The 25,386-nt window shown below is 44.2% G+C and overlaps 1 protein-coding gene across 1 annotated transcript in view; it reads left to right on the plus strand.

The window, feature by feature from the left end:
• Nucleotides 1-25,386, plus strand: part of LOC147685345 (uncharacterized) — a 240,949-nt gene that overhangs the window by 54,392 nt on the left and 161,171 nt on the right. The window contains exons 3-5 of the mRNA XM_086941275.1: nt 1,192-1,302; nt 3,904-4,017; nt 23,078-23,191. Coding sequence (XP_086797401.1) covers nt 1,192-1,302; nt 3,904-4,017; nt 23,078-23,191 — 339 coding nt within the window. The remainder of the gene's footprint in view (nt 1-1,191; nt 1,303-3,903; nt 4,018-23,077; nt 23,192-25,386) is intronic.

Raw genomic sequence — 25,386 nt, forward strand, 5'->3', positions numbered from 1 at the left:
CGCTGTGCTGTCTCCCTAGTGTGCTGTCCTCCCTCTCTGGCTCTCTCGCGTTTCTCCCCACCACCCTCCCCGCACTCTGTTACTCTCCTCCTTGTGCGCTTCTCCCTGCCACCCCCTGTGTTAATCTCTCTTGTTCTGCTTTCCACCTCCTCGTCGACCCACTCTGTATTAATTCCCTCACCTGCTTCAACATTGTCCCTGCCACTGTGAAGTCCTTTTTCCTTTATTTAAAATTTTTGGAGGGCTAAGCAGCAAATGGTTGCCTCCTGCTTCTCCTTTCAAAACACCCTACAAAAAGCGCTTTCTCAATAGTGAAATATCATTTTTTAAATTTATTAATTCATTTAGGATCACTATAGAAAAAAAGTGGCATCTACGTTTTTTCGTAGGCGTGAGCATGCCCCATCATACTTGAGCAATGACACATGTGCTTATCCGATGAATGAGCGTGCATAAGTCATCTCGCATGCCTGTGCCCACTAAATGATGCTGCCAGTGGCCAATGTAAATGTCTAAACCTAAATTTGGAGTCAATTTTCTTAGAAAATCTCATGCACATCCCTGGAAAGCCTTCAGTCTCAGATTTCCAGCAGTTCTGAAAATGTATTGTGAATTCCAAATTATTCTTATGGATAAATGTAGAATTGATTGATGCACGTGTAAAGATGCCACTCAACTACAGCTGCCCTTGCGGACTTTTTTCACTCCAGGGAAACTTTTTGCCCAAATGGGAAAAAATCTTTATCCATATTTCGTACTGTATGAACGTTACCAGTTTAGTTTTTTGCACAGGAAGCAGTACTTCACATCAATGCATGGTGGGAATAAATGGGGTGTTGGTACTTCGGGGTTGACATCATCTACAGCCTTCTCTTCCTTTGGCAATACATAACTTGCCCAACATTGCAGGATCTTCATCCGTGAGCAGCAGGATTTTGTATTGCTAATTTTTAGTTGGGGTTGCAACATACTCTTAAAAATATCAGGTCCATGTCCTTCAAAGAAATTGTAAGAAGTTCACTACTTTAAAAGCTAATAGATGCAGAAACGTTTTAATTTGATAGGAAGGAACTTTCTAGTACCTGCAACCTTTTGAACCCACTTTTTTGTTTAGAATTAGCATTTTGATTCCATTGCTAAGGCTCGCGGAGCGTAAGTTTAACCGTGCAGTGTTTTTTCCCTTTCAAACAGGCCCCCTCATCGCAAACTCTGTCTTTTCATTGAGGAGTAAAGAGAAAGAAGAACCGTGCCCGATGGAAAGAGGAGAATGCGAAAAAAGACAAAATGGTCATCGTTCCACAAGTGAGTGAGAGATACAGAAATGCTTCGCTTGCCTCCCAAGGGGAACTGTTCTCATATTCACCCTCTCGTCCACACATGGGTATTTTTTTAATTTCTTTTTTATGTCACCGAAAGCAGGTGTGAATCCGGGCACACATTGGCATCCCCCTACCATGCCTATAAAACACAAACAGGAATTCCAGGAGAAATGGAGAGTGCAGTTCTTAGATGTCATGATTTGCAAGTATCCTCTGCCTGTAGTTACAATTACACCTCCCCAAGCCAGGGGTTGGACAATAGTTACAACTGACAGGGTCCTGCAGCACCCGAAATAGAAACATCATGATGGCGGCCGATAAGTATTTTTTAGGTTGTTAAATCCGAGGCCTCCTAACATATACAGATGTAAACACGCTTTTTATCAGCAGCCAATGGGGATATGATTTGTTACGCCTCCATGTCTAGCGTACGGATTCTGATATTTTAGCCTTTTAGATTTGACTACACTGGTACTGCGCTCTCTCCATTGACACACATCATTCAAACTACTCTACAAATGCCTACTCTTACAACAAGCGCATGAAAGAACTCCCCCCTATTTCTGTACTACTATATATATATATCTATAGGATAAATGTGTATCTTGTCTTGTTGTTGTACAACGTCATCCTCCTTTCATTCCCATCACGTTTCCAAAATGTACAGTGTCCTAGATACAGCGGGATTGTTGCTATGCAAAGCATTTCATATATTCACATGCTCTATTTCTGAGATTAGATAGTTAAATAAATTCAATGGTAATATGATTTCTGGGTAAATGAATGCTTTATAGTGTAAAAGTAAGTCCTCGTTTGCTGCTTTACTGGCCTACCTAAAATATTATGCAAAAACTGCCTTCAGCTGTAAACAAGCATTAGAAATGCAATAAGTCTTGCATTTGTTGGAGTTGGAGCTATTGGCAATATAAATGCCAAAGTTTTTTTACCTATGCAATAGATATGCCCTCTTCACCGTAATAAAATAAAGAACTAGTTGTGTTTTTTTCAATGGTGCAGTTGTGCTGGGAGTAAAAATGTCAGTTCCAACTCCACGTTAAAACAAGCAGTGTTGTGAGGGTGAATTACCACAGACTGTCACTAGGTGTCCTTTGGTGCCTCTTTTGGCCACAAATGGTACTGCACCTTGCAACATGGCTAGGTAAAGAATATGTCGCAGTTGTGAGAGCTGCTGACTGATGAGCTGGGGATCCCGGTGCGAGCCTGCTGTCAGGTTCAACATCCTGTGATAATGGGCTGATTATTTAATTTCCCTGATCCCATGGCTAGGTGCACTATATAAATAAAAGTCTTTGTAAAGTAACAAACAAATTAGCAAACCAGCAGTGGCCTCAGAGGGTGGTGAGGGCCTGGAAGCTGTGGTGTGGGAGGGGTGAGGGGTGAGGGAGAAGCATCGGGAGATTAAGGGATATGGAGCAACTAAAGCAGTGTTGTGTGAGAGGGAGGCACAGGAGATAAAGTGACGGCAAGCACATGATGGGGCAGAAGTTTTACTACACAAGTAAACAGAACAATTAACGAGCAAAGATGCAGGCCGACTAAAAAAAGAGTCCTCTTTAAGTATAAATAACCTGAACAGGAAGAACCCATGAAAGAGTAGCAGTCCTCATGGAAGGATACAACATTCCAAAAGGAGGGACTACTGAGTGTATTTACCATTGAAAAGCCAGCATATCTACAGGACAGCAAAAGGAAACAATGAAAATAATGGTCATTTTTTCAAGCCCATATCCTAGCTACATCATGTCTCAAACAGACAGCGCAAGTGCTGCCTAGGCGAGACCTAAAAACTAACTTAGCAATTAAACAAAACCCAAGGTTTCATCTTTGCTTTGTAGGTGTAGTGGTAGAACTTCTCAAATATTTCAGCATTTGATCATAGGGGATCCTTTGTACTGAACTTATTGCATATGAGGTCTGCTGAAGTCTCTCATGTAATAAATGAAAGGGTGGACTGTGGCTTCTTTTCATTCAATATTTGCAGCTTTGACCTATGCCTTCCACTGTGCACACATCAAGTGACAAGAGCTTGTCCCTTCATACATGTGGTAACAGAATGGACCTGGGGCAGGTGGTTATATTTATATATGTTTACTTGTGGTGCTTTATGTATGCAGTGAATAACACAAGTTTAGAATACTAAATCATAGTGCATAGATTCATTTTTGGTGCAGGTTTTCGGCACGAGCGCTGTGCTTTAAGCTGTTCATGTGTTTAATGTGCCATATATTACAAGGCTATAGGCACTCAGTAACTACTTCTCATAAATCATCAGCCTTTTTGCATCTTTCTGCTTTAAGTTGCCCTTTATTGCGTAATGTTTTTCTTAGACAGCTGCTCTCCTGCTTAATGTTGGCCTTCAGTTCTCGGTCTAATATGTACCATGCCTGTGTTCTGTTTTGTTATAGCATCCTAACATACATACGAACATCTTGTAGTACGTTGATTTTCATACTTATTAAATTGCACATTTACATTTTTCAGCTGTATTTAAATGTACATAACCTATATTTTGCTGTCTGAGCCTCTTAAAGTGCTAAGTGTTAAATTTGTTCTTTATATACAGGTGAGACGACTAGCAGTGCTGTAGCATTACTCAAGAAAACAAGAGAGGAAACCAAGTTTCAGAAGACTCAGAAGAAAACAGACAAAAGGGAAAGCATTGACTACACAAGGAGAGGTGGGACAAATTAAAGAGGGGAAATTTGTGCATTCATCTTAGTTCAAAATGTGTACTTTGTGATATGTGGAATCTGTCTACTGAGTCAGAAAGATTCAAGTAAAAGGTATTTTACAGAGAGACCAAAGTTGATATGGATTTCACAGACCAGTTGAGGCAGTTAAATGATGTCCCTTCTGCACAATTGTTATGTATCTCAATAACTAGAGGCCTGATTACAAGCTGCGGTGGTATTTATCACCGCTTACAAATAACAATACCATGAGGTATGATATTTATCAGGTGCGAAAAATAACACCTATTATGAGTCTATGAGGAATAACATGGATGATACGGTAAGTAGCGTACGTTTTCCACTGTTAAATTTCGGCAGGTGTAGGCGCCGACATTGAATGAATGTTAGGTCATTTAACCCATCCGATAATTATCAGATGCATTAAATAAAACCAAACTTGTAATTCTGTCTCGTGCGTAAACCAGGTTTTATACAGAGTATGGAATTAACCACCCAACTGGTAATCAAGGCCTAGTTGTGCTATTCTTAAAGCTTGTTCTATTGGAGTCACACACTTCCCTCAAACGGTATTATCTGTATCAGTCCTTTTTTGGACTTACTCTATGTTAGGCATAGCTCATGTCTTGAGTATTCTGTTCTGTCATTTATAATGGAATAATTCAGGCAATTCCTGTCTATTTTAACAGCTGTAATTAATCTTAAGCATGTGCTTCTCCCAGACCTGGGGGTTGCTGGAGGCCATTCTAAGTTGTGGCCTCATGCTAGAGAAGCAACAGCTTCATATGGAACTGACCGAACTCTTAAAACCTCAAGAGGGAAGGAGAAGTTGGAAAAATAGACTGTTATGAAACCGTTATGCGATGAAGTAGTCTTGAGATCACACTGTATCGTCCAACACAAAATATTTTCACTAAACGCTTCTATCCTTGTACCTAGCATCATCATTTTGAAAATTCTTTCATTTGCTTTCCACCCTAAAGCTGGGGACAGCACCTCCTCTGTATGTCAGATGATGCACCTGCATATGTTATGACCATTCACTGCAGTCTGAGTCTATGGCCCTGACTATGAGTGGGATACTGATTTCCGACCCCTGCATTAAAACCTTGCATGCGCAGGGGGCGGAATTACGAGTTGAGTCGGATTACCTAATTTGTCAATTACTGGGTGCGTTAAATATCTCCCCCTTTGTTAAATTTAGGTAGGTCTAACCTGCTGGAATTTACATGGAAAAGGTATGTTGTACTTACAGTAAAATGTGAAGTTTGGTTCTCTAAGCATCAAAATCTGCAAGCTAATCCCCTGCAAAGTTGTTATAAGTGCTATTTATTGAACCTGATAAATAATATACTCCAAGGTATTGTTATTTATCGGGTGCAGTCAAAAGCACCTGAAGTTTGACGAACTCTGAATCAGGGCCTTAGCAGCAATACATTTTTCTCAGAGGCCTGTACAGAAAATGGAAATTCCAGATCATTTTGTGGATTGCATCTGTAAGACTTGCTGTTTGACCCATGAACAACCCTAAACAACAAATGTTTACCACTGACCATCAAATGAAAGTTGGTAACATGAAACTCCTGGACTTTGTTGTACAAAGCCCTCTCTGTGACACTGCCTCCATATGGAATGCTGCACCATTGGAAAATCAGATTTGTAGAGTCCCCTTTGATGTTCTGGGAAAAACTACAAACCTACCTGTTTGAAATAATATTTTCACTTGGTTCCCTGAATATCGAAGCTCGTCTCTTCGCTGACCTTTCTCTTAACTTTAATCTCATTTCTTCAGTGTGCTGCTGCTTGCTACTTGCATTCCCGTCACCCTCATTTCACCTCTCCTTTTATGGTTTCAGCTTTGAAAGCATTGAGAATTATTATATAGTTGTTACGGTTGTCATTGTTACACTGCAAGTGATGCTGATCATCTTCACGTTGTTGTTTGTGAAGCACAGTGAAATAAATCTTTGTGTGACTGTCCTATTTAAAAATGTAAAAAAATATTAAATACAGCCAAAAGCCCTGCGCTGAGCTCTAAGGATCAGTACCTAGTTGATTTACATTTAAATCTGTCAGCACAGTTAAGAAGCAAAACCCAGAAGAACAAGTCAGACAGGTCTGTAATGGATCTTGTAGATACACTTTAGAACAAATGGTATTTTTGTTTAAATTATGTATAGTAATTAATTAAGCCCAGACTTCATCCTGATCAAGGTATCAGAGCGTTTACATTTTTTTCCATATTTTTTTTCTTTTTTCAATTTTTCAAAAGGGAATAGGGTGATAATTCTACCACCGAGAGTTGTCTTGGAAATAAAGTACAATTCTCATAATATTCTAATCAGTGATCTGTAGGATTGGAAAAATGCTAAATGATTTCTCAAGAGAAGTAAAAAAAGGTAGCATGGCTTGACCACCTAAGATAGTGGCCACAATCTAGAGGAGTTCCTAATCAGCCCTTCAGTTCTATACAGTCAGTCACCCCAGGCCTCGTCATGTTGGCAGGCAACTGTGGGGAATCTTCAAGATCATAGGTCTCACCTGACTTGTTTTCAGTGTCTCCAGCTGCTTGTGCCCTACCATGTGGCCTCTTCTAGAGAGGGCCCTAAATGCTGGGTGGGCTGTGGCCTTTGGTAGAGCTCATCCTTCCTAGAGGCTTCAATGACTGTTACTGAGTCCCCGGGCAGAGAGCCACAACGATGTGGAGGGAAGAAGCTGTGGACCTCAGACTTAAGATAGCTGCTTAAATGACTTTCACAGCCTCGATTGTGTTGTACCAGGCGCCAGAAGGATGACTGGTGGTGTCGTAGCAGAGTGCTGGTTCCTGTCTAAGAGACCACTAGCCGAAGGATAGGGAGGGGTACGGTTATGTAATATTATACTTGCATATATTATCTGGTTTTTGATTTATTTATTTTTTTGGTCATGTTTCTTTCGCTACAGTGTTATAATTTACTACTATTTTAATGTTATTTGTTTGTAATTATTTGTTTAGGAATTTTTTTTGTGGTAATATATTTAAAGAATTATATTTTATTTAAAAGTAATGTTTTTGTCATTCATAGGCGGGTTGTTGGGTTTGTATGGGAAAAGGGTGGGAAGTATTACATTGGCTTGATTTTTTATTTTAATTAGATGTATTTTTGTATGTTTTAATGTGATATTTCTTATTAATTATTATCGGTAGTGTAATGTTTTTGTATTTTACATATCATAAACTCTTAAACACATTTTTACATAATATTTTAGTTTTTTGTGGATGGATTTTTATCTTTGTATAGGCAAAGGGTGGGAAGTATTTCAAATCCAGTAATTAATTTGTTATTTCTAAATTTGTTTATTAAATATGCAAATTGTTTGAAATAGTACTTGGTAAAAATGTTTTGAGTATTTGATTGCTTTGTAAATTTGTTTAAAATATATTATAATGTTTGTGTTATTCATTATTCTTAAATATATTTTACTTTATTGTTGCTGATGAATAATTAATATTTTTAATGAATTATTTTCTTTTGAGGGGAAACAAGGAAAATGTTTTTTCTAAATATAGGTTTATCAATTGTAAATTTGATTTATTAATTTGTAAAATCGTTTAACAATTTGTAAATTGACTCTTTATATATTTTATATTGACTTTATATATTTTGTTAAATTTTAAATTCAAATATGCATTTGTAAATAAGTTGTTTTTTAATTGTGATTCAGATTTTTGTGTTTCGTTTATTTCTATTTTGAGCAAACATTTTTAATTGCCATTTTATATTATTAATTTACTATGTGATTTAGAATTTTTTTTTTTTAAGTTTTCAAAAACCTTTATTTGTACCATAGTGGAGACACAACCAAAGCGCCTACAACACTGGGGCCGGCGGCGGGCAACCGTGAATTAGCTAATCCCTTCAGAAGTTACACAGCCCATCAGTCGACAACCCTGAGGTCCGGCGACGTCACATATATATAAGGAATCACCGCCAAACTCCAGAAGAGACTTCAACGGATCCAGAACGCCTCAGCACGACTCATCCTGGACATCCCCCATCGCAGCCACATCTCCGCACACCTGAGAGACCTGCACTGGCTCCCGGTCAACAAGAGAATCACCTTCCGTCTCCTCACCCACGCTCACAAAGCCCTACACAACCAAGTACCAGGATACCTCAACAACCGCCTCAACTTCTACGCTCCCAAACGCCAGCTTCGATCGACCGGCCACGCCCTCGCCGCCGTCCCCCGCATCCGAAGAGCCACCACAGGGGGACGGTCCTTCTCCTACCTCGCCGCCAAGACATGGAACTCCCTCCCGACCCACCTCCGCCTGACCCAGGACCACCTCGCCTTCAGGAAGCAGCTCAAGACCTGGCTGTTCGAGCAGTAGCGGTTCCCCCTCCCGGAGCGCCTTAAGGCCCTCTGGGTGAGTAGTGCGCTATATAAATGCCTTGATTGATTGATTGAGAAGCACGTAATTCAATCTACATCAACAACGTATAAACTGTGAGCACTATTTTGGAGTATAGAGTCAAGTTTCATGTAGTCTTGATTACACTATGGTCTGTCCTAACGAAATAGCTCAACTTGGCAGCAAATACCTTCCAAATTATGCCAGAACTAACTTTAATATTAATAAATACCCTCCCCCCCCCCATCCCCCCCAGATCACACACACAGTGTCATGTCTTGGCTATACACTAATCAAGCATTCTTCGAAGGACCGGGCACACATGAGCATCAATTCACCCTCTGCACAGTGGCGTTGCACCATTCACTAGCATCCCCCCATCGTGACTGAACTCTTCCCCAGGTCTCCACTAGACTCCCTGTGAGGTAGGGTTGGGAGGTCGTATCCGCTGCGCATCTCACACATTCGACACACTCACTCATCCCCTCAAGCGCATGATGGCATCCGTTTCTCGTACGTGGGCGTCCCTCGTCAGTGTCTACTCTGCCGCACTTTACGCGTTGGTCGCCTGGGTCCCCCCGGTTTCTCCTTCCGAGTCAGAATCCCCCTCCTGAGTGGCTCCACTTACGTATTCCCAGAATTTTTTGGGACGACTTGTGGGGGGGTATGAGCTCACTATAGTGTTCAGTTTGAGTGCAACAATAAAGCATATCCTGAGCCCAGCGGGCAACAGTGGGCAGCGGTCCTCTCATCCAGCAGAGTGCTACCACTCTTCGCGCCATTAACATGCCCATGTCTGTCAGTCGCCGGATAGCAACCGGGAGGCTCCTAGAATGTCCAATGAGTGCTAATGCTGGATCAGGAGCCAGCTCAATGTCAAGAATCTTACTAATTTCTGAAAAAATCTTGTCCCAGTATGCCTGCACCCCAGGACAACTCCAGGCCAAGTGTAGAAAGTCAGCAAGTGGTGCACGGCATCTCTTGCATGCCGCAGAAGGTCATAGACCGTATCTGTGTAGTCTCTCAGGGGTATAATATACCCTTTGGAGGAATTTGAAATGTATCAATCTATGCTTTCCATTTAAGGAAATCTTCCTTGTGTTGACCCAGCAGTATTGCCACATGGCGTCATCTATTGTAATCTCTAATTCTCTCTGCCAATCCACTCTAGCCTTCACAAACTGGTGCTCCTCTTGTGTCAGTGCATGCTTATACAAATTGGTCAATAATTTACGGGGAGATTCAGTTTTGATGACATAGGTGAGCTCCGGAACTTCCGGTGGTTCCGCCAGATCAGGTCCCAGCAAGTCTAGAAAGGCACTTCGCATTGTATGGTACTGAAATCAGAACAGCAGTGTGATATCCCGCCTATCGCCTACCACTTGCTCCCAGGTTTTAACAGTGCCATCCCTGAAAAAATCACCTGCGAGGTGTATGCTGAGTCGCTTCAAGGCCCGGACCACCCTTTTTCACCAATAGGGGGCAGCCACACTGTCCAGTCCACTGGCATGAGTGGTGAGTATAGCAATGCATTCCCCCGCCTAAGCAGTAGAGTGTGCCACGCATGGTTGGTGGAAGTAATTGAATCGAGTATTCCAGTTCTGCGGTCCATTGGCTGGAACACCGTGACCGGAAGGGCAAGTGGCTCCACAAACAGTCTTTCCATGATTACATGTGGGATGCGTTGATCGCCATGCACCCAAGTATGCAGATGAGATGCATGCGCCACTCGATAGTAAAGTTCTAAGTTAGGGGCACTAAGGCCCCCCATGCTAAATGGCAGTGTAAGGGTTGTCCATTTGACTCTGGGCTGCTTCCCCGCACAGGTAAGGTTGACCATCAGCTAGGTCAGTCGTTGGAAAAAAGCCTTGGACAGCACTATCGGGATGGCACTGAAGAGGAACAAGAGCCTAGGTAAGACGACCATTTTCATTATGGCTATGCGCCCCATCAGCGAGAGAGGAATCTTGCTCCAGGTTGCCATGTCATCTTCCAGTTTGCTCATCGCTACACCGTAGTTCTCCCTAGGCAGAAGCTCTGGGTCGGTGTGTAAGCGTACCCCTAGATATCTAATAGGGTCCTCAGTCCATTGTAGCGGATACTCAATGTCAAACTTCTGAGTGACCGGCGTTAGGAGGAAGGCCAATGACTTAATCCAGTTTACCTTTAAGCCCGAGATGGCGCCAAAGTGGACCCCTTCCCTGAGCATCGGTGAAAGGTTATTTTCGGGGTCATGGACGTACAGCAGTGTGTCGTCTGCTTACATAGAGACGACTATGTTATATGTGGGGAAGCTGATGCCCTCGTTGCCGTGGTATTCTCTCAGAGCACATGCCAGTGGCTCCACCGTCAAAGCGTATAACAGTGGAAAGAGCGGGCAGCCCTGTGGTGTTCCTCTACCGATAGCAAAGGGATCCGTTACCAGGTTGCCGATTCGCACCCTGGTTGAGGGCTTGTTGTAAAGACACCTACCATTCGGAGGAACGGCTCACCCAGTTCCATCCTCTCAGAACTTGTCTCAGGAAGAGCCATTCTACCGAGTCGAATGCCTTCTCCATGTCGAGAAATACGGCGATGGCCTTCGTGTCCTGTTTGACATGTTGCATTGTGCCCAATACCGTGCGGATATTGTACGTTAAGTTCCTGCTGCGGACAAAGCCCGCCTGCTCCGGAGCCACCAGGCTGGGGGCCAAAAGCGCCAGACGTGTCGCCAGCACCTTAGCGTAGAGCTTGGTGTCGACATTTAGCAAGGATAACGGCCTATATGAACTGCACTCGTCGTGGGCCTTTCCAGATTTTAATATTGTGACTAGCAATGCTTCCCTCATAGTTTGTGGCATACTCCCTCCACGCATATGTCATCAAATAGTGCGGACAGATGGGGAATAAGTTGCTCTTGAAAAGCTTTATAGAATTCCACCGTGAGGCCATCCACTCCCGGAGCACTGCCGGTTCGCATGGACGCCAGGGCCTCTGTTACTTCCTCCTTACCTATGGGGAGCATTAGGAATTCCCTTTGAGTGTTAGAAAGCATAGGCAAGTCTATATGCTCCAAATACTCCATGATCTCGTCTGTGAGGTCGCCACTCTTTGAGGAGTAGAGGTCAGAGTAGTAGCTCCTGAAAGTGTTTGCTATTTCCAATTCGTCCGTGGTGGTCTGGTCGCCAGAAGTTTTTAACTCAGTTACTTGTGGCTTCCCTCTTCTGCCCTTCAGCAGTCTGGCAAGGACTGAGCTAGGCCTCTCACCCTCACCGTAGAAGCGCGCAGTTGCATATTTACCCATATGCTTGATCTCCCTATCTGCTACCTCGTGGTATTCTGTAAGAAGGGTTTTTATTTCTTCCGCTACTGTTGTGCTTGGGCACCTCAATTGGCGCACCTCCAGGTTCGATAGTTGGCTCTTTAACTCGGAAAGCCTCTGCCTGATGGACTTAAGCACGCTAGAGTGTTTGAACATGGCCACACCTCGGATATAGACCTTAAAGGCTTCCCAAACCGTTTCCACCGACCCCACATGGTCTCGAAGAAGACCTCTATTGCCTCCGCTAGTTCACCCCTGAACACTGGATCAAGGAGCGAGAACGGTGGAAATCGCCACGTAAAAGGGGGAAACGCCTTCCTTGGGGCGTCCAGCATCATTAAGAGTGGTGAGTTGTCCGATAATGTACGCGGCAGTATTTTGCAGTCCCTAACGCAACCCATCATGGTGAACGTGGCTAGCCAGTAATCGATCCTCGTGTGGATATCATAATAGGCCGGGTAGTGGGTATATCCCCCCTGCATAGAGTGTCTGTACCTCCATACGTCTTCCATACCCAAGCTTATGAGCAGCGTGCTCAGCAGTTGAGCCGCTGCCGTAGGCCTACGTTGCGGGCCAGCGGACCTATCTAGCTCTGGATTGAGTACTAAATTGAAATCTCCACCCCACAGGATTTGTGTAGTACTGTGAGTACTGATAATGTCTGCCACAGACTGATAGAAATCTGGGGAATCATAGTTTGGACTGTATACATTAACGACAACAAAGTCCATGCCTTGGCCTTTACAATGTGCAATCACAAAGCGGCCCTCCGTATCCACCCGTAGATAGGTTAACGTGAGTTTGGATTTGGGATTCACCCAGATCAGGACCCCTCTGCCGTGGGTTGTGAAACCGGCAGCTACAGTGTTACCCTCCAGGCACCTGCTGTGTAGTATCTTACTAGTGAGTGGCAGATGCGTCTCCTGAAGGAGAGCAATATCTACTTGAAGACGTTGTAAGTAGTTCATCACGTTCCTTAGCTTACGGAAATCATTCAATCCTCTCACATTCCATGTCTGTGCCTAAGCGTGACAGGATAGTCATGCTCGCCCGGTTTAGGTGTGCTCAGTGTTGTTACAGGTAATGTAGTGTGTAATTGTACAGTGTCCAAGTAAGCCTAGCATGACCAGTGTGTGAAACCTGTGTGTAAGACACTCCCCCCTTCCCTCCAGACAACTCAAAGCAACAAACATGTCCCCCCCCCACCCACAGCAGACCCTCCCCAACTGGGCCTTGCAGAAAAACCTCCCCCCACCCCCCCTTCCCTCAACCCAAACTTATTGATCAGGTGGTGTGCACGCGGGGGCCGAGGTTGCCTGGGCGCCAACCAGGTGTGCGAACGCGCACTACACTGGGAACCCCTCTGCCCCCACTCGCAGCACACTATAGTGAGCATCGATGAGCTTACTTCGGTGCCCCATTGAGCCGCGCAGATCCTGAGGCCGTGTAAATAGGCTGCACGTGTGCTATGCCCCATTACTTCTGAGCAATGCTTAAACACCCTCCCTCTAAGCTTCGGCCAAGCCCTTGCTATGTTATACTAAGCCAGTCTACGGGAAGCTCCGATTCTGTGTCAAGTCTGGCCTCAGCGCAACAAATTTAGGGTGGTCAGCCTTACACTGTACCCGACCCAAATCGATGATCCCACCCCTATGCAAGAAGACCCGCAGATACAGTCAACAGTCCTTGCTGCTATCCGCTGCCTCGCAACATTACCAACTCAAGCAGTCATCAGGTAGTGGACAGTTACTCTCGCTCCTCCAGTTGCTCGCCGCCTTCCGCCTCCTCCGCCAGTATGTTCGCCTCCCTACGGTGTTCTTTCGATCAGTTCTTTAGGGCTTGTTGCAACGCTCTAGGGTCAGTGAACAGATGCGATTGTACTTGCAGGTTAACGCGTAGCTTTGCGGGATACAGCATGGCGTAGTCTAGTCCAAGCTCTCTTAGCTGACGTTTGAGCGGTGCAAAGTGCTTGCGGTCCTCCTGCACTTTGGCAGTGAAGTCCGGGTAGAGCGAAATCTCCGATCCCTCATATTGCAGAGTTTTTCTTTCCCTTGCTTGCCTTAGGGCTGCATCTCTGTCTATAATTTAGCAGCTTGGCTATGATAGGGCACGGAGGGGCGCACGGCGCGGTCGCGGGCCCAACCAACGATGGGCACGCTCCACTACGAACATAGGGGAGAACGTTTCGGCCCCAAGCAGGGTGGACAGCAGTTTTTCAATGAAAAGCTCCATATTGCCAGTCTATGTCGTCTCCGGAAGACCTGTTATTCAGAGGCTGCAGCGACATGAGCAGGCTTCCAAATCTTCCATTTTGTCCTGCAACGTCTGCATCATTTTGTCTAACCTTTTAAGGTCTGTGTCCAACTCCGTCTGTGCCTCTTCGGCTTCCGTTGGCCTCCTCTTGGACATGTCAAGGCGTTCTGCGTGTTTATCAATGCGCTCCGCCATTCTGTCCATTCTATAGGTAAGGGCATCGAGCTTCGATCCGAGTGACGTCATGCTATTTTGAAGGCCTTTCTCCATTGCTACGGGCATATTCCTGATCTCTGCACCCCCAGCTGTGTCTTCATCTTCCTGTTCAGCGATTTTTTTCCGCGCTCGTTGCACCCTGAGACTTTGAGCGCCTCTGCTCGAAGGTGAGCTTGCTCTGTGTCTTGTTGCCCTTGCCCATCTTGCGGCGCAGCTGGTCGCCCTCCAGTTATTTCGGTACAGCTAGTACTTCTCCAGATCCGGGTCAGGCTCGATACTATGGGCTAGCCAGGGCCGACAGCCTGACGATAGTATATAGGTGAGTCCTGTCGCCCGTGAGGAACGGCCGACACGGTTGACCAACGGATCCCCATCTATGGACTTCGTCTTCACTATGTCAGGCGGCACCTTCGGCAGCTACGCGCCACTTCAAAATTGAAGAATCTTAACGTCCGTCCTCATCTAGGCGGCACTTTCGGCAGCTACGCGGCGCTCTCAATTTGAAAAATTTAGTGGCTGCCCGCATTCACTTCTTAAGGTATTTCCGTGTGTAACCCGCTGTCCACCACATACCCCTTGACGGATCTATACTACACAGACTCAGTCATTAACCCTCCTGTCATTCTCGGGAAAGGGTGCCTGATACCACCAAAACTTCGAAAACATAGTGATTCTCCGTTTGCCTCCTCGCTGCCAATCCCTACATAGTGGAGCCTACTATTTAGAAATACAATTCTCAGGACTCAGGAGATCTTTGGTTCCCTGAAAACACCTAATAAGCATCTCTGCATTAGAAAACCCTGTGAATACCAATTCAGATCATTATCATCTTCCCTCCCAGTCAACAACCCCCAGCCCTGACGAAGGTGTGGCCCTTTGGGCCTGTACACCGAAACGCGCGTCGGCTCATGTCTCAAGAAATACGGCATATTATGTTATACTAAATAAGGGGCCGTACTATGATTAATTGTCTGGAATAAGACTCTGTTCTATGCCACATATTTACCATCTATGTGTGACATACAACAGAACGATGGGAATGTATCGAGGAATGTGAGTGGAGTGATAGAACTTTAGGTAGAATTATTTGGTGAGAATCTGAGAGAATGAAAGTATGAATGAAGTGTGGATTGTTGCTGGGTAGGCCTTGTAGTGGAAATGTACCTTTGTCATTTTTATCCCTTTGCAACTTTTTATGGTTGTTGTGCAATATTATGTGTTATTTATGTACGTTAAAAAAATCGTTTTTTTCTCTATATCAATTCTAAAGGTGTATAGATAAACAAATAAAAATACATATATTTTTGGAAAAAATTCTTTCTCTTGCATATATTTGGATTGTATATATTTTGTCCGGTGCAGTGCCAACTCCTAGATTTATCACCCCTCATATATTGGGATCCCAGCTTTGGGACCATTAGACCAATTGGCGGGGTACGTGCTCTGTTCTTTATTCAGTTTCTTTTCCCCCTACGACCTGCCTGCATCCTTAAAGAAACCCATTGGGGAACCCCCTTCTTTCACTTTTTTGATAGTATATCTCTCGCCTAGGATCACCACTTCGCCACAGTTCTGTTCCCTCACATGCCCCCATGACAGGGCCCGGCAATCAGGGACGGTTATCTGGGAGTGTCCGTGCCCGCCCTGCCCTTCCAGCGGTACAGGCCGCGATCTGCCTGAGCACTGGTAGCCGCTCTCACATCTGGGGGCCCTCAATGGGGTGGAGGGAAGGGGGGTCACCCCAAGCGTGAAGTAGGAGTTCTCAGGAGTTCCACATGCTACCTAGGCCCTGCAGTGGGTTCCTTCCCGGCCTTGCACCCGATTTAGCTCCGAATCCACCAGGAGGGGCAGAACCGCTCCTCGAGCAATCTCGCCTATGCCAGGGGGGGGGGGTGCGCTGTCCAGGCAGTGTGGTCCTGTGGGGTCCCTTGGGGCCTGCGAGCCTGTTACCCACCGATGCCCAGCAGAGGGATCAAGGGCCGCCCGGCTCCTGCAGGCAGTTCTAATGATGCTCCCCCGTGATGTTTAAGGGCCCTCGGTCTGCTAGTCCGGTAAGCCAGGGGGTCCTCACCTCCCCAGCCCCTTCGGTGACAATGGGTGCCTCGTGGTGTTCAGCGCTATCAAGCGCTCTCCACCCGACTTTCGGGCGGCAGCCTCTGCTCTCCAAGCCGCGGGAGGGGGTGGTGACAGCGACGACGTCCTCAGCCCCTCCATCGATGCAAGGTCCGGTCGCCTGGGTGTACGCTCACTCCGGCACCCTGCAGCACGTAGCAGGCCGCGTCCCCAGCCGTCCGCCAGGCCCGCGCGCACGCACAGTGACGTCACGCGGATAGTGCGAACACTCAAGGCCGCGGCTTTTGGGCCTACCACTCTACCGGCTCGTCGTTTCGGGGAGCTCCCAGGTGACGGCCTCAAACGGCTGCCCCGTTAGGTCGTTGGGTAGCCTATTTCTTCGCCACCGATGGGGGGCGAGTGGGGGCCTTGACTTGCCTCAACGATGCAGGATTATGAACGTATAGTACGACTGCGGGCTGGAACTACAGGATTATGCTGCCATCTTCGCCGCTGGCAAGCTCTGCCCCCATGTGATTTAGAATTTTACATTTTAATTGTATTGATAGAAATTGATTTTAATTACTTACGGCCTTATTACACGTTTGGTGGTCCTCCTTCAGCACTGCCACCATGCGCTGGAAGGACGACGCCAATCTTGTGATGACCCACTCGCTGGATTCTGAATTGACTCTAGGGTGGGTGGGTGCTGCGGCTGTCTTACACCGACAGCTGTGTTAGGCTCATAGGAGAGCCTTAAAAGTAGACCGCTACTGCAATAGAGCCTGTAGCATGTTCCTGCACTGTGTGGCATGCACCATGTCGTGCATGCCACACTGTTCAGGAACGGGAGTTCATTTCGGAGGGCACAACGTGTGCCCCCGCCATGCATTGCCAGGCCCAGAAGTGGTTGGGGGCCCATCTCCGCCATCCTTTTCATGGCGGGCTCACTCGGAATGCAACTCGGAATATGGCGCCACCATCATATTCCTTCCCCTTTCCACTGTGCCACCGGTACGGGATCCTGGATCCCCGTGGAGGTGGCGGTCCTGTGGCATTCCGACCTCCACATTCGAGATAAGGTAGGAGGACTCGCAGTGGTGGTCGGACCGCCACCGCGAGTATGGCGGTCCTAGGACCACCGTACTCGGAATAAGGACATTAACCCCTTCGATGCTCATGACCAGCTCAGCTCGTCATGAGGCACAGTGGAGCTGTGCTGATGACGAGCTGAGCTCGTCATGAACTATGGGCTCTATAACAATTCAGCACCGGAGGAAACTATCCCTAGCAGCCAAGGTGTTAATGTATCTATTTTAGTGGCTATAATCGTTCCTTTTTCATTTATATATATATATATATATATATGAATGTATGACGTTCCATCGCGCACAATTACATCGCGCGCTTTTTCCCCGCATCTATTTGATCGCCGAGTCCATTACATCGTCTGTTTTCACCGCGCAATCTATTGCAGCGCGATTCTATTGGTTTCTATGGGGCCGTACTTTACCCCGCAGTACAGCATGTCGCATGGCAAAACAACGCGGTCTTTGGAATCGCCTGCGAGAACCCGCCTCTAAGCCCTGGCCCCCATCTCCCCCCTTCCCCCCCTACCCCCCCTCACCTCAACGCCAAATCTTCGCTTTCTATCGGATGTTTGCAGTGTATAAAAAGTAATTTATTTTTTGAACGTCGGCCATCAAAACAAAATGTACATTGTTTGTGTATTTTTTATTGTCGACGTGACAGGAGGTTCGAACTTTAGTCCCCAGGACCAAAGGTGAGCGCGTTGCCCTCAGACCACATCGTTATCCGTTATGTGGCCTTAAAACATTCCTGGTATTTTGGCCCCTCGGCAAGATATGAAATATACTGAATAGAGCAATTTGTATATAAGCAGATCTTAACTGCTGTTCTTCAAAGAACTTTGGTGTAATAACATTAGTCCCGTGCACCAAAGTTGGCCGCGTTGCCCTTGCCCTCAGACCATCGTTGTGCTCTTAAATTTTGTCCATTTTTAGGGTCGTCATCATTTGTGCTCGAAGTCACAATTGTATCACATAATAAGTGGTCGTAAATCCTTTCTATTATTTGCTTCCGTTTATGCTTTTCTGGGTATATTTCTTCGCCCACGCATCCATCCACACACCCATCCACGCATCCACCCACCCATCCACCCACCCATCCACCCACCCACGCATCCATCCACACACCCATCCATGCATCAACCCACCCACTCATCCATGCATCCACCCACCCATGCATCCACCCACCCACCCACGCATCCAACCCACGCATCCATCCACCCACCCACCCACCCATCCACGCATCAACCCACCCACTCATCCATGCATCCACCCACCCATGCATCCACCCACCCACCCACCCATGCATCCAACCCACGCATCCATCCAGCCACCCACCCACCCATCCACGCATCCACCCACTCATCCACGCATCCAACCCATCCACCCACCCACGCATCAATCCACGCATCCATCCACCCACCCACCCACCCACCCACGCATCCATCCACCCACCCACCCACCCACGCATCCATCCACGCATCCACCCACCCACGCATCAATCCACGCATCCATCCACGCATCCACCCACCCATCCACGCATCCACCCACCCACCCACCCACCCACTAATCGATGCATCCATCCACCCACCCACGCATCCATCCACACACCCATCCACGCATCCACCAACCCACCCACTCATCCATGCATCCACCCACCCATGCATCCACCCACCCACCCACGCATCCAACACACGCATCCATCCACGCACCCATCCACCCCATGCACGCAGCCATAAAAAGCAAATATATATGTTTGCAAGTAACAAAAACACTTAGAATGTATTACGGGTATATTGTTGAATCTTCCACGCAGTGTATAAAAAGTAGTTTATTTTTTGAATGTTGGCCACCAAAACAAAATGTACATTGTTTGTGTATTTTTTATTGTCGACGTGACAGGAGGTTCGAACATTAGTCCCCGGGACCAAAGGTGAGCGCGTTGCCCTCAGACCACATCGTTATCCGTTATGTGGCCTTAAATAATTTCTGGTATTTGGGCGCCTCGGCCAGATATGAAATGAACAGAATTATCGTTTCCCTTGCCCTCAGACCATCGTTGTGCTCGTAACTTTTTGTCAATTTTTAGGATCGTAATCATTTGTGCTCGAAGTCACAATTGTATCACATAATAAGTGGTCGTAAATCCTTTGTATTATTTGCTTCCGTTTATGCTTTTCTGGGTATATTTCTCATTTTTTGTAATAACTTTGGTGTACATTTTCAGTAATAACTTAGCTGGGTATATTTCGTCGTAAATCATTCTTTTCCATTATTTGTGCTCATTTCCCGTAATAACTTTGGTGTACGTTTTCCTGGAAGTCACAATTTATCATATAATAAGTGGTCGTAAATCCTTTGTATTATTTTCTTTCGTTTATGTTTTTCTTTGCCATAATTTGGGTCGTAATCATTATTTGCCATTATTTGTGCTCATTTGTGCTGGAAGCCACAGTTGTATCATATAATGTGTTGGTAAATCCACCCATATGGGTTTTCCGTTTTTCCAATCTTTTCCATTATTTGGTTGTAAGCATTTACATCACCCATCTGGGATCGTTAATGCTTTTCTGGTTGTTTAGGCTTTGTGGCGAATGCGATGTCATGGCTTTGCCCTGTACTGCGATGTAATGCCTCGCGCTTTGAAAGTCATTGCGGCGTCTTGGCATGCGTCGCAGTAGCATGCGGTGTGCAGGCATCTGCGATGTAACAGTCGCGATGCGATAGCAACGCGATGTGGTGCTTCCGCTGTAACGGGTGTTTCCCATATATATATAATTTTTTTTGTTTGAATCTGTTAAATGTATTTATTATTTAGGTTTGTGGAATAGTACGTCTGGTTCCTGTAAGTGCAACACTTTATCTAATGTTGCTCAGTTTGGAATGAGAATAGTACATCTTACCCCTCCAAAGTCCAGCTCTTCTTTACTGTTGCTTATGTTGAAATAGGAATAGTACATATCACCCACATCCAAAGCCCAACACTTTTTATACTGTTGCTCAGTTTGAAGTGAGAATAGTGTACATGGCTCATCCAAAGTCCATACCTTTCCCTACTGTTGCTCAGGTAGGAGTGTGAATGCAAAATCTGACCTCTCCAAAGTCCATCACTTTTCCACTGTTCACCATTTTGGAGTCCAAAGGTTCATTACTGTTGCTCAGGTTTGATTGGAAATAGTAAACATGTCCCATCCAAATTGAAATACAGGTTGTATTTTGAGCAGGCCATTGTATTTTCTTTGTTTTTAATGTTTTGTTTGCATCGAGCTATAATGGTATGTTTGTTCTTTCGAACTGTGTATTATACTGGAGTTAGAATCATAATTATTTTATTGTTTTTTAGTTGCATCTGCTTCTATTCAAGTTCTTTGCATTTCATTTCTCATTTTTTACTTGTCCTTATTTAAGTAATTTAAAAGTGATCATTTTTTGTATTTGTTTTAGTAGTGTCTAGATATATTTCTATTTATTTTTGTTACAATGTATACTGATTTTTGTTTAAATTTTTTTCGTTTTTTATTTTTTGATAAACATCATTTTTATTGTTTAATTTTTATATATAACATTTAAGGTTTAATAATTATATTTAACTTTTTCTGTTTTCGCTTTTACACACATACGCATATACATGCATATTTTAGATGTCTATATTAATTATATTAACTTTATATTAATATATGTTTAATAATTGCAGTTTTATATAAATACATTGGTTCTATTATATAAACTAATAATTCTACTATATGTTTTATTTAAAATAACACACTTTTATTTTTTAAGTTATTGTATACTTTTTGTTTATTGAATATTTTAATGTAATTTTGTATTTTATTTGAACACTAGCTTACCCGTCGCGCGTTGCTGCGATCTCAGAAGAAAGGAAATTTAAGGAAACTTGTTATGATAGCATTCAATTTACATTGTGTCATTTTTATTGAAACTTATTCATTATAATATGGAAAACATTTTAAAGTGTTGTTTTCATTCTATTTATTTATTCGAGTGCTTGTGGATACACAGTATTTTTTGTTTTTCCGTCTGGTGCGTACACAAATAAATCAGAAGGTTTTCCGACGCGTGAGCTGGCCACATACAGTTAGTTGTCCATGTGAGAAGCACAGATTCTCCAAATGTAGTCCACACACTTGCAGCGATTGTCCTTGTGCTTTGTTGATGGTCATTGCAAAAGTGAGTCGCACCGGAAACTGTAAACGTTCAGTATTGGAAAGATTATGAGGGCCCTAGGGGTGCAGGGGGGCGATATTTAACAAATGTTCCTTTTTTTTTTTTGCCAGAAACCTTCGCGGGTGTGTACTCAACAACTTTTAACACATTTTTTTTTGTTTGTGTTTAAAAACATTTTTTTTTGGCCAGAAACCTTTGCGGGAGTGTACTCAACAACTTCCCAAAGTTTCATGCCGATCGGATGAATGGTGTAGTAATCCATAAAGGACAAACAGACAGACATACATTCGTTTTTTTATATATATAGATAGCTTACCCGTCGCGCGTTGCTGCGATCTCAGAAGAAAAGAAATTTAAGGAAACTTGTTATGATAACATTCAATTTACATTGTGTCATTATTATTGAAACGTATTCATTTTAATATGGAAAACATTTTAAAGTGTTGTTTTAATTATGTTTATTTATTCGAGTGCTTGTGGCTACACGCTATTTTTTGTTTTTCCGTCTGGTGCGTACACGAATAAATCAGAAGGTTTTCCGACACGTGAGCTTGCCACATACAGTTGTCCATGTGAGAAGCACGGATTCTCCAAATCTAGTCTACACACTTGCAGCGATTGTCCTTGTGCTTTGTTGATGGTCATTGCAAAAGCGAGTCGCACCGTAAACTGTAAACGTTCAGTATTGGAAAGATTATGAGGGCCCTGGGGGGCCGATATTTAACAAAGTATTTTTATTTTTTTAACTTTTTTTTAACTTTTTTTGCCAGAAACCTTCGTGGGAGTGTACTCAACAACTTCCCAAACTTTCATGGCGATAGGATGAATGGTGTAGTAATGCATAAAGGACAAACAGACATACTTTTGTTTTTATATATATAGATAGATAGATTAAATACTTTAAAATAAATATACAAACGTATCTATTTTCATTGTTTTCGACCACCATATCCTTGCAGTGGATGTTATTGTATTTCACACAGTAAGCATGTAATCAATATTTTTGTCCTCAAGATTTTTGCTTTGCTACTTTTTTGTATTGCAATATTTTAACCTTGATGTTATGTCATAGAAACATTTTTGTTCTACTCAGAATCACATATTAGTTTTCTCTGCTGTATTACCTCTTCCAGCCACAGATAATTCTGAGGTAACTAGAGTGCATATTTCCCTGCAAGGCCTCTCAGATTACTCTCCGATAGAGCTGTGCACTGTAATGGATGTGGACCATTGTGTGCTGTTCATAAGGCAATTTCTGAAGCCAACCACCAAATGGCAGAAACCTTAGGCTAATTCCTAATCCAAAATAACTTGCAGAACTCTTGGTTCAGGTAAGTAACTTTTTTCTTCTGCCCTTAAATGTATCTTCTAAAATTATAACAGTTTGAAATTTCAGGAGTATTTGAAGGCTGCACATCGCGCTTTGCTTATCCTTTGATTTATTCTGCTAGACCTATACCATGCAGGGAGGATCTGAAAACAACAGGACATTTTCTGGATTCTGAAACAAGCCATTAAGATTTGAACAATGTTTTCAATATTTTTCCTTTGATCAGGAAATCACTCTCAGAATTCTGATAACGTCTTGAGAAAGGAATGGGAATTTGAGACTAGTGTGACAGTGCACCAGAATGCAGATGCACAAGACTGTAGCATCAATCCTGATTCAGGTAGGTTGCACATGCCTTTGACCCCTCGAGTTTCTCATGTCTGTAACTCACCTATGCTCATATTTTAGCATGTTTTCCACTGCCCTTTGATTTACTGCTATTGTGGTTCATGGGCAGTTAGGGAGTACTGGGGCGTCCTCTTGGTGCATACTGTTACTACTCCCTAACTTCCTGGGGTGCAGATGCCTACAGGTGGTAGGCAAGGCCTACTTTTTAGTTCTGGCTTGACAGCGCAAGTTTCTGAATTCCTCTTAATACCATTCTTAATTATAAACATCAAATTCAAATTGTTTGGTTTCTGGCTCCGCCAGAAGAGTATTTCTCTCTAACCTCATTCTTTTAGCTGCTTGGTGTATTATTTCACCTCATATGGAGGGCTTCCATTGAAAAGAACTATTTAAGAATCCCAACGCCGTGCTTTCCTTCTCTCATACAACCACTATGTGCAGAAAGTAATCCTTTTGCTCTGTTTTCTTTGTTTTTTCACGGCATCAAACCTTTTAAAAGTATTAGGACGTTTGCGAATCATCTGTTTATTTTGCTGCCTGCACTTTGGATGTTTCAAAGATGGTCGCAGCTTCCCCTGAACTGCTGTTCGTTTCCACTGGAAGATACCTGCAAATTAATGGTTCAATAGATTCTTGCAAATATGCCACTGCAATCTGTGTTTTCCTCCGAAATGTCAACGGATCGCTTTGTAATGAACTTTCAAAAAGATTTTCTCAAAATCCTATGTGTTGTACATGTAATATGCATTGGCCAACCCATTCGGTGCGGATTAATTGTACTAATGTTTGCACACACAGGCTTCACACTCGTGTATATGCCTGTGCTTCTATCTGCTGCAGCGTGATAGCATACTCGAAGTAGTTGAAAGAAGGCAAACAAAAGAAACCCATGGCCAGTCAGCTAAAGCACAGTCAATGTTTGAATCTAAAGGTCCAGGGTGGTTCAGAGGTCTTTATTAAGCATGGACGTATATCATTGCAGGCAATGATAACAAATGTAACAAATAGTCAAGCTAGGGTAAAAACAATATTAAGGGAAAGGGACTAATTTAAAGAATGGTAGCATTCATTCGTTAATGTGAAATAGCAGACGCATGCATTGATTAAGCCACACAATAATATATAAATATAAAACTAAGCTGTATACTTAGATAGAAAAAATGTTAAAGAGTTGTGTAATGATGTTTGCATTTGCCTATTTCTTATAAAATCTCTACAGTAGTTGCCAAACCACTAGACATAGCATATTTCAAAACGCAGACAATTAAGTAAAATAACAAATCATTCTGATAGGTTTAAAAGTTCACAGCATTTTTAAGTTTTCTTGGTGGCGAACCCAAGGATATCAGGCTGTCGGTGGCGGTCTCCCTGCCATCAGCGACATGTTTCCCGCCCGCCATATTGCAATGGCGGGCGGGGTGATGGCGGTCGGACTTTCTGACCACCATGCATCCAACGGGCTCTATGAGCCCGCCCGTGTGGTGGAAGGGCTTGTTGTCCCTACCTTGTGGCAGTGCCTGCTAGGCACCGCCGTAGGGATTACAATATCCTTTTCCACTGGTCTTTTCATGACGGTCAACACGCCATGAAAAGGCTGGTGGAACGAGACTTTAGGGGTCAGTAGTGGGCCCCCCTTCCCTCCTGGTTCCCAGACATGGGACCAGATCCCTGCACCATGTGGCATGGGCCGCATGGTGCCTGCCACATAGTACAGGGATATGTGTAGGGTGTCTTTTTTTGTTGTTGCGGTGGGTGCTGCATCCACTGCAAAACATAGGTAATGCGACCGCCGCAGTGGTGGTCACATCCTAATTTGCCCTATGGGACCACCGCCTTCTAGGCGAGGGGTCCTAAATACGAAATGATGGCGGACAGACTGAAGTCCGTCCGCCATCGTAATCAGACCCATAGTGTGGTGCCAAAATATAGTTTCTGTGTTTCATTCAAATTGAGTCACTTGGATTCTAAAGAGCCATTGAAAATGGACAGAAAATTAGAAGCAACCAAACACTTATCTGTTGTAAAATATAATAGCATTTAATATCATCACACTTGAATTTGTGGATCAGTTACTAACTCAAAATGGCGGATTTGTATCCTCAATTCCAACTACGCAAGGAGATGCTGGGGCCAGAATCAATGATTCAGCCATTGTTTCCCCTGCATTAACAGATATTATAAAGTAGA

This window comes from Lissotriton vulgaris, chromosome 10 (genome assembly GCF_964263255.1).
Source record: "Lissotriton vulgaris chromosome 10, aLisVul1.2, whole genome shotgun sequence".
Lineage (NCBI taxonomy): Eukaryota > Metazoa > Chordata > Amphibia > Caudata > Salamandridae > Lissotriton > Lissotriton vulgaris.